The sequence below is a fragment of the Bison bison genome, unplaced genomic scaffold (genome assembly GCF_000754665.1).
Source record: "Bison bison bison isolate TAMUID 2011002044 unplaced genomic scaffold, Bison_UMD1.0 scf7180017864484, whole genome shotgun sequence".
In the NCBI taxonomy this organism is placed as follows: Eukaryota; Metazoa; Chordata; class Mammalia; order Artiodactyla; family Bovidae; genus Bison; species Bison bison.
This window is the reverse complement of record NW_011495044.1, coordinates 577,127-587,563: the sequence shown is the minus strand read 5'-3', so window position 1 is coordinate 587,563 and position 10,437 is coordinate 577,127. Positions and strand designations below refer to the sequence as shown.

Below are 10,437 nucleotides of genomic sequence, written 5' to 3'. Positions count from 1 at the left end.
AGAATAGATGTTTTTCTGGAACTCTCTTGCTTTTTCAATGATCCAGCGGATGTTGGCAATTTGATCTCTGGTTCCTCTGCCTTTTCTAAAACCAGCTTGAACATCTGGAATTTCACGGTTCACATATTGCTGAAGCCTGGCTTGGAGAATTTTGAGCATTACTTTACTAGGGTGTGCTGCTGCTGCTCCTAAGTCGCTTCAGTCGTGTCCAACTCTGTGCGACCCCATAGACGGCAGCCCACCAGGCTTCCCCGTCCCTGGGATTCTCCAGGCAAGAACACTGGAGTGGGTTGCCATTTCCTTCTCCAATGCATGAAAAGTGAAAAGTGAAAGTGAAGTCGCTCAGTCGTGTTCAACTCTTAGCGACCCCATGGATTGTAGCCTACCAGGCTTCTCCATCCATGGGATTTTCCAGGCAAGAGTACTGGAGTAGGGTGCCATTGCCTTGTCCGTTACTAGGGTGTGAGATGAGTGCAATTGTGCTGTAGTTTGAGCAGTCTTTGGCATTGCCTTTCTTTGGGATTGGAATGAAAACTGACCTTTTCCAGTCCTGTGGCCACTGCTGAGTTTTCCAAATTTGCTGGCATATTGAGTGCAGCACTTTCACAGCATCATCTTTCAGGTGGAGTAGAGACATAGTAACATATAACGTTTAATGGTATACGTAGAGGTGCAGATTGTTTAAATTCTTGTTCTCTTGTCCTTTACATGTACTTGTCAAACCGAACATCAATTTACTTTTGGATTTGGGAAATGTGGTCAAACAGGAAGGAGCGTGTTCTAACCCAATGTCCCCATCAGAACAGCCAGATACATGGAACCACAGAAAGAAACTGAAGGAATCATGGAGGTGCCCCGCAAAGCCTGTGAACCACAAAAGAAGCCTGTAGAAATAGGACTGAGCTTTTCTGGTGAGTTCAGTTTGCAAATTAAGCTTCACCCAGAACAGAAAAGGGGTGGGGTGAAAATGCAAAGTTTCCACTAACAAATTCTGAGCAGGAGCAAATGCAGAAACAGCCCCTCTCTCCAGTCTCCCCTCTGACTGGAATCTGCAGTCAGATTCCAGAGGAGAGAGTTCAGGTCAGAAGCAGGAAGCACAGATTCAAACGAGTGGAGGATTAAAATCCCCAATCTGTGACCATTTCTTATTTTTTACAACAATTTTAAACTGGGAAAAATGGGTCGGTTATGCACAGGTGGGAGCTTACCCTTGGTGGGGGAGGGGGCCTGAGGGAACCTCTCGGGAGCCAGAAATTAGTGGGATCTATTGTCCCTGCTTCCCTGGTGGCTCAGACAGTAAAAGTGTCTGCTTGCAATGCAGGAGACCCGGGTTTGATCCCTGGGTCAGGAAGATTCCCTGGAGAAGGAAATGGCAACCCACTCCAGTACTCTTGCCTGGAAAATTCCATGGATGGAGGAACCTCGTTGGCTACAGTCCATGGGGTCGCAAAGAGTCGTACACAAGTAAGCAACTTCACTTTCACTTTCTCTGTCCCCTCTGGCGCAGGCCCTTTCCAGTCTGAGCAGGAAGGGCAGTGCCCTGGGCAGCCCTCCGTCTATGCAGACAGCTGGTCACCCCCCTAGGGACGCTGTCTGTCACTTGAGGGCTGGGCACACAGGTGTGCCAAGTTTGTGAGAATGTACAGTGAGACAGGGCTTCCCTGGTGGCTCAGTGGTAAAGAATCCATGTGCAATGCAGGAGATGTGGGAAATTTGGGTTTGATCCCTGGGTCGGGACGATTCTCTGGAGGAGGGCATGGCAACCCACTCCAGTACAGAGGAGCCTGGCAGGCTATATAGCCCATGGGGTCACAAAGAGTTGGACACAACAGAGGGACTAAACAACAACAAAACAACACAGTGAGACAAATGTGCGCAAGTCTCTCGGGCACGTGACACCAGAATGAGCCTGCAGAGGGTGGGGCGCACCTGGGCCTGCAGCTCGGTTCTCTGGGCTTGCAGGAGGCAGATCATCTCCCTGCCGTCCTCCAGCTGGCACTGCAGGGCGGCAGCTTCCCGTTCTGTCAGGAGCTTCTCCTGTACAAAGAAGCCAGACTCAGCATCACACACTTGTCATGGGAGGAAACACGTAGAGGAGCGGAGAGGCCTCCTGTGTTCTGCACATTCACATCCCCCTAACCCCACCCTCAGATTCACAGGCTGAGGCCCTGACCCCCTCCCGCCATGGGAAGGCATCTGGGCTGGGACTTTGGCAGGAAGGGAGGTGGAGATGAGGTCACTAGAGTGGGGCCCCCATGGTGGGATTAGTGCCCTTACAAGCAAAGAAGGAGGCACCAGGATCTAAATGTGCTTTGCAAAAATCCCTGAGCATCCTGCTGAAATGGGGATTATGACTCAGTGGGTCTGCTGGGGGGTCTGGCTGGAGATTCTGCATTTTTCTCAAGTTCCCAAGTGATGCTGAGGGTCTCTGACAATCACTGACGCCATCAAACTAAGTCTAAATGGTTCTACATTCCTACAACTCAGACAAATGGGGCTACAAGGAAACAAACTATTATGATTTTATAAGTGTGCTCTGATACAAAACACCTTTGAATTAAAGGGGAAAATGTTTGCAAAATATAATAAAGCGTCTGGAAAGAAATCTCTGACAAAGAAAATTATGTTTTAGGAAAAGCTGTGTTTTAGAGCAGTTCACTTGTGACTTCCCAGGTGGCACTTGTGGTAAAGAATCCACCTGCCGACGCAGGAGACGTAAAGAGATGTGGGTTTGATCCCTGGGTTGGGAAGATCCCCTGGAGGAGGATATGGCACCCTACTCCAGTATTCTTACCTGCAGAACCCCGTGGACAGAGGAGCCTGGTGGGCTACAGTCCATAGGGTCACACAGAGTTGGACACAACTAAAGCAGCTAAACACACACGCACACAGTTCACTTGGGGTCATTGGTGAGCAATGTGGACAAGAATATCCCCATCAAGGCCAAAAGAAGTAACCCTTCTGCCTCTCAGATGTTACTTGGCAGGATTCAACTATGTTCCAAAAGCAAATTTGGGGATTTCTTTAGCTTTGATATAAAAAGTTAGGTTCAAATAAACATAAAGCAGTCAGCTACCCTTGCCCACTGGTTCTGCAGGGTGTGGGCTTGAGCAGACTTCTATCCTAAGTCATCTCTGCAGAAAAACACAGAATCTCATCAGCTGAACAGTCCACAAAACCCTGACCTCAGTGTAACACTTCTCCAGACAAAGACCACATGACATTTCTGTTTTAATCTGTATCCTTCTCAGTCTATTTCTACACATACCATATCGTGCATCACAAAATCCCATAAACCACAGTAGGAAAAAATATAGGTCAATATCCTGTTGAACTGTTAAAGAGCTGAGTGAGGAAGGAATCTGGAACATTATACTGGGAATACAGTTTTACACCCAAATTCCAAAACAGCTTCAACCATCTCTAACCGGTCCTGACAGTTTTCATGCCCCAGACTTGCCTCCTCATTAGTAGAGCCTGACCTGAAAAACAGAGTCACTCACTATCTTCAATTTTCTGGATTCAAAATTATGGTCAAATTGATAAGGGGAACAAGAAAACAAACAACCCAATAATAGATAGATATAGATATATATGCAAAAGACTTGGGTCTTGGTCCAACAAAGAAGACACGTGAATCATAGATACATGGATGGCAGATAGGCATCCATATGTCTTGACTGAAAAGATACTCAATAAGGAATTCCCTGGTGGTCCAGTGGTTAGGACTCTGTGCTTTCACTGCTGAGGGTTCGATCCCTTTCGGGAACTAAGATTCCTGCAAACCATGTGGTGTGGCTTAAAAAAAAAAATGCTCATAACAAGATACACAACACATTTATTAGAACAGCAAACAGCAAAACCAAAATAAAAGCCCAACATCCCAGGGCAGACAAGAAAGCAAAGCAACAGAAGCTCCCATCTGTGGCTGGGGGCGGGGATGCAGTGATGCTACAGAGCTTGGGAGATAGTCTGGTAGTTTCTTATAAGCTAAACAAGGAAGAGAGGACAAACACCTAGGAAGACGGTCAGCAGCAGAGTTTATGTCCTCAAATGTCTAGATACCCTTGTTCACTTACAGACTGAAAGAGCAAAAGAGTAAACTTGAACATGAATGCTCAGGTTGGGTTGGGGGCCCCAGACAGTCCAACCTGATGACTCTCCCTGGGCCTCTGGGCACCAGCCCTGGGGCTGCAGGACCAATGCCCACGTGTGGCCACCCTGCTGCTGCGGCTCCTGCTCTTACCTCCCGCATCCCACTCGTTATGGCAGCTGCCTGCGGCGTGGTCTGGATGATCTGCTGCAGGATGGTGACATAGGTCTGAATCTCCAGAAGATTCTGTCAGGGAAGGAAAGAGTTCTCATTAAAACCTGAACTGCCTGAGTTTCTCCCTCCGGGCTAATGTGACCCTCGGGATATCAGACAGTGACCTGCTCGGAGGGTGCCTGATGCCTCCTTTTATCTACACAAAAGCCGCCCTCTGCCGCCTGGAGCAGGTCCTGAGGCAGAGACACAGACACTGAAGCTGGAGGGAGGCCAGGTCCCCGGAGAGGTCAGCCCTCAGGTCTGCTGTGCTCAGGTGACACAGCTGGGCAGGAAAGGAGTGTCTGGCACTTGCATTTTCAAGATGCACAAGCTCAGAGAGGTTAGACCACTGGCCGTAGGTTACATAGCTCCGGGACTGGACTTTCCCAGAACACCAAGCACCCCCACCCCACCGCAGCATGAGGCTATGAGAAGCCGGTAGGGCTGAGGGCAGAACACAGCAGTACCTGAGAGGAGGCTCTTGCTATTGCTGTTTAGTCGCTAAGTCATGTCCGACTCTCTGCAACCCCGTGGACTGTAGCCCACCAGGCTCCTCTGCCCATGGGATTTCCCAGGCGAGAATGCTGGAGTGGGTTGCCATTTCCTTCTCCAGGGGGCTCCTGCAGGCCACATGTTCCCTCAGAGGCAGCAGTGAAAATTTACAGTTTTTGCATTTTCTCCATTTTCTGATCTGAACCAGTTTTGCCTAATCAAGACGGATTCACGAGCAATCACTCTGTGGACTGTAATGTCTCCCATAGATACTGGCTCCCACCCCATCCCCTGACACACACACCCCAAAACCACCACCCCCCTGCACGTCTGGTTCACTAAGCACTGTCCAGCCCAGTTCACCTGGGCAGCCCACTGCAGCCATCTCATTTTTCAGCCACGAGAGCCCCGGACTGGTTTCCGGTGGGAAAGGGCTGCAAGAGGGGTTGTGGTTACCTTTTTGTACCTGTCCTTGGCTGCACTGATGTCATCCTGCAGAAACTGGGCTTCAATCTGAAGACGGAGGTTACGTAGCAGGGCTTCGTCTGCCTCCTGCAACGAGAGGGTCACAATTCCGACTTGGAGAGGCCGTGGGGTGGGTGTGAAATCTGAACACACAGACCACTGGCGGTCTGGTTAACAGGCAGACTGCTGTTTGGTAGGTCTGGGACGGCGTCTGGGATTCTGCATTTCTAGCAGAGCATTGGGTTAGGCCACTGGACCTGGTCTACCACAATAGCTCTCAGGCAGGGGTGATTCTGCCCCCCCCTCCCCCGGGGACATTTGGCACAATCTGGACATACTTTTAATTGTCACCATTTGGGAGGTGGAGTGCTACTACCGTCATCGAGTGGGTAGGGGTCACAGATGCTGCTAAACATCTCACAATACATAGGACAACCTCACACAACAAACAAACCTCCAGTCCCTAATGCCAATAGTGCCAGGGCTGAGAAGCCTTGATCTAGAAAGTTCAGGGAGAAACAGTATGCTTGCATGCCAATAACCTTAAAATTGCTTCCCTGATGGCTCCCGTGGTAAAAATCTACCTGCAGTGCACAAGATGCAGGTTCCGTCCCTGGGTGGGGAAGATCTTGTGCAGGAGGAAATGGCAACCCACTTCAGTATTCTTGCCTGGAAAATTTCATGGAGAGAGGAGCCTGGTGGGCTACAGTCCATGTCCGGCTCTCACAAAGAGCTGGACATGACTAAGAGACTAACACACTTTCGAATTATGGTGCTGGAGAAGCCTCTTGAGAGTCCCTTGGACAACAATCAAACCAATCAATCTTAAAGGAAATCAACCCTGAATATTCATTGGAAGGACTGATGCTGAAGCTCCAAAGCTTTGGCCACCTAATGTGAGGAGCCAAATCATTGGAAAAGACCCTTATGCTGGGAAAGATTGAGGACAGGAGGAGAAGGGGGTGACAAAGGATGGGATGGTGGGATAGCGTCACTGAATCAATGGACATGAATTTCAGTAAACTCCAGGAGATAGTAAAGGACAGAGAGGCCTGGTGTGCTGAAGTCCATGGGGTCGCAAAGAGTCAGACAGGACTTAGCAACTGAACAATGATAACACATACGCAACCTTAAAATCTGACACATCTGTATTTGTTCTAGAGCCTCTCATCAGTGAGTTGAGTTTGTAAGACTAAGAAACAGGTTTCCCTTAACACTGAAACCTTTACTTTAGAATGAAGCTAGAGCCCTATTTTATACCATTCAAACGAACTCTAAATGGGTTAGCTGCTGCTGCTGCTAAGTCGCTTCAGTCATGTCTGACTCTGTACAACCCCATAGACGGGGGCCCACCAGGCTCCCCTGTCCCTGGGATTCTCCAGGCAAGAATACTGGAATGGGTTGCCATTTCCTTCTCCAATGCATGAAACTGAAAAGTGAAAGTGAAGTCGCTCAGTCGTGTCTGACTAGCGACCCCATGGACGGCAGCCTACCAGGCTCCTCCGTCCATGGGATTTTCCAGGCAAGAGTACTGGAGTGGGGAAATGGGTTAGAGACTTAAATAATTTTATACTGAAACAAAACTCCAAGAAGAAACAGGAAAAAACCTCCCTGGCATGGGTGTTGGCAATGAATTTTTGGACGTGACACTTAAAGCACAAGCAACAAAATAAAAAATTGGCAAGTAAGACTATTTCTTGCTGCTGTTTAGTCGTTCAGTCATGTGGCATCTTTTGCCACCCCACAGATTGTAGCCCACCAGGCTTCTCTATCCATGGGATTTCCCAGGCAAGAATACTTGAGTGGATTGCAATCTTCTTTTCCAGGGGACCTTCCCAACCCAGGGACCAAATCCACATCTTCAGCGTCTCCTGCACTGCAGACGGTTTCTTTACCACTGAGCCACTGGGGAAGCCCAAGCAAGACTATATCAAACTCAAAAGCTGTGCATAGCAAAAGAAACCATTGATGAAGTCAAAAGACAAACTATCGAGTAGGAAACCTTAATTTTAATAGCTTTCTCCCGAGGACTGTTGACACTTACCTTGGGACCACCCATCTTCAATACAAAATGCATTTTTTTAGCATGAATGCTGAGGTGAAGAGTGTTTGCTCCTTTAAAGTTGGAAATGACACAATAGAAGGTTGAATGTTCTTACCAAACTTTTTGATAATTCACCAACTTTTATCTCATCAATCTTCCTTTGACCAACCAAACAGGTGTGAAGAAGTATTTGTGCTCTTAATAAGAAAGTAATATGATGTGTGGAATTGACTTAAATGCTTCAACAATTCAGTGATATGTTACAGGGCCAAGGACCTTGTTCCTCTCCCAAGACACCTCTGCCTTGCATTTCTACCAATACCTGAGGCCTTGCTAAGTGCGTTTTTACTGACTTCCTAATGACTTATTAAAAAGCACTATGAATGTTAGCAACAGGCTCTCATCCATACAGGTAGAATGTGGTCTGCTAAAATACTTAAGATATTCTCCACCCCTGCATGAACAGAGTTAAGACAGTCAAGGTATGTGGACAGGACAAGATATTCTGAGACACTTGCCCTCCTGGTACTAATAGGGGTTAGGGTCATCATGCTGAATTGTCCCTGGGAGAGCACAGCATTACTGATGGTCTCACGCAGATGCTCCAGGGAAGGTGGAAGGCCCCTTGGAGGTCCTGGTGAATGGGCTTCTAAATTACTCAGAATTGTCACATAGCCTGAGGAAGCCTCTTCAACAGAGAAATGCTGAAGGAAAGGAAGCCTGGTGTCTTCCCAGCAGTGGAAAAGGGCTGAGGAGCCAGAAATACCCCAGGTAATCTACAGACCCCAAGGGAAAAAGAGTCAGGCCTCAGGAAGGATAGAAACCAGTGCAGTCCCAGCAAAGCAAGTAGCAGCGGGCTGTGGCCTGGACACCAGGATGACCAGCTCCAAAGGCACTTATCTCTGCCCCTCAGGAGCGACATCTCTGAGAGAGAGCTATGATTGGCCCACATGATCACGTGACTGTTATCTTGCTGACAGTCCTACCAGGACCACACTGACAGAAAGGAAGGTCCAAGGGCTCAGGAGTGCAGCCCTGCCCACTTCAGGCACAGTGGTTCCTGGTGGAAGCGCCTCTCAGCTCCAAGGAGCGGGCCCTGCTTAGTAGGAACAGCTAGCCCTGGGGCCAGAGGCGGGGCAGTGCTGGGTGCAGACGTGTGAGGCAGCACTTTGGGATGTTTTCCCACCTGCCCCATCCCTCGACCCCTCAAGACTGCTGAGGATGGGGTGGGATAGGGAATTCTCAAACATCTGAAACTTTCACCAAAAATTCATCCACAACTGATACACAATTACTGGACTGAAGACCTCTTGTGTTATGACTTACAAAGGGCTATCCTTTTGTAAAAGTTTTAGAAATAGAAGGGACCCTAGAGGCCATGGGTCCTCAGACATTTTGTAGCCACATCCTGCAAACAAAACATCTCAGGGAAGCCAACATATAGAAGCAAAGCAGAGATGTGTTTCCTAAGGGACATGATGGTTGGTCAGAGGCGGGCGCGGATAGGAACCCTGACTGTCCAGCAACCCTCCTCCATCAGATGCCCTTCAAGCAAATCCACGGACCTTAAGGGCTCTGCCTAAGACAGCTCAGAAACGATAGAGTCTCAACTTACAGACAGGGAGACATGGAGCCAGTGGGTCATTCAGCTGATTAACAGAAGTTAACAGGAGCTAACAGGCCTGGGGTCTGTCCTGGACTTCTCCCTACTAGTCAGGAGTTGAACGCTGAGTCCTGACCCCACCCTGCAAGGTGCCTTCTGCTCTTCCCTGACCCTCCTCTCAGGGTCAAGCCCAATAACCCCTTAGGTCCCATCAGCCAACTTTTTAAACTGCTGAGAATGATAACAAAAGGCCAGCCCACATTTGCCCTTAAAAGAGAGATTAATCAGATGCCCTGCAAGCACATTCTCTCGCTTTGAAGACAATCATCTGATAAACTGCCCGGAAAAACTCCCAAAGGTGAGTCGCTGCTGCTGGAATGTGCAGCTGCTGGTAGAGGGGGGTAGAATTCTTTTGGAAGTGTTTTCTTTTGTTTGCACCAGAATTCAGAAATGTGTGGACGCTTGTGTTTTTATTATGCTTTTGGATGCTGTCAGCTGCAGTTTCAAAAGCTCCACCAGCAGAAAAGCATCTAGATTTTTCCAAATCAAGACTCTGAGCCAAAAGTCTAATTTTAGAAAATGTTCCAACCCTGATACTGTGTGTTTTACATCTAGTTGAGTGGTTCGCAAAGTGTGGTTCCTGGACCACACTATCTGGAAATGATTTGAAAAATGAAAGATCTGGTGGATCCCAGACCTATTGGATCAGAATTTCTGGGGTGAAAGGACGAGGAAACTGTTTTAACACACCCTCCACGTGTTGCTGATGCTAGATCCACTGGTCTAGACCATCTTTCTTCAGGGGGGCTTCTCGAGTAGCTCAAATGGTAAAGAATCTGCCCACAATTCGAGAGACCTGGATTCGATCCCTGGGTCGGGAAGATCCCCTGGAGGAGGGCATGGCAACCCACTCCAGGATTCTTCCCTGGAGAATCCCTTGGACAGAGGACCTGGCAGGCTACAGTCCACTGAGTTGCAAAGAGTTGGACACAACTGAGCAACTAACACTTTCACTTTTGAGACCATGTTTTAGAAAGGGACTGGAGAAACTAACTGGAGTCCAACATACCCTTGAAAAATCAACCTTGCTAACTCAGCCACAGAGATGCTGGAAATCCATTAAAAACTTCAACTGTCTGTCAGTTCAGTCGCTCAGTCGTGTCGACTCTTTGCGACCCCATGAATCGCAGCACGCCAGGCCTCCCTGTCCACCAACTCCCAGAGTTTACCCAAACTCATATGCATCGAGTCGGTGATGCCATCCAGCCATCTTATCCTCTGTCGTCCCCTTCTCCTCCTGCCCTCAATCCCTCCCAGCATCAGGGTCTTTTCCAATGAGTCAACTCTTCACATGAGGTGGCCAAAGTATTGAAGTTTCAGCCTCAGCATCAGTCCTTCCAATGAACACCCAGCACTAATCTCCTTTAGGATGGACTAGTTGGATCTCCTTGCAGTCCAAGGGACTCTCAAGAGTCTGTCTCCAACACCACAGTTCAAAAGCATCAATTCTTCAGTGCTCAGCCTTCT

At 48.5% G+C, this 10,437-nt stretch overlaps 1 protein-coding gene across 1 annotated transcript in view; it reads right to left on the bottom strand.

Moving 5' to 3' along the window:
• The window catches only part of BFSP1 (beaded filament structural protein 1, filensin), a 48,183-nt gene that overhangs the window by 16,724 nt on the left and 21,022 nt on the right, over positions 1-10,437 (bottom strand). The window contains exons 5-7 of the mRNA XM_010862793.1: positions 5,255-5,350; positions 4,247-4,339; positions 1,930-2,037 (exon numbers count right to left, since the gene is read on the bottom strand). Coding sequence (XP_010861095.1) covers positions 1,930-2,037; positions 4,247-4,339; positions 5,255-5,350 — 297 coding nt within the window. The remainder of the gene's footprint in view (positions 1-1,929; positions 2,038-4,246; positions 4,340-5,254; positions 5,351-10,437) is intronic.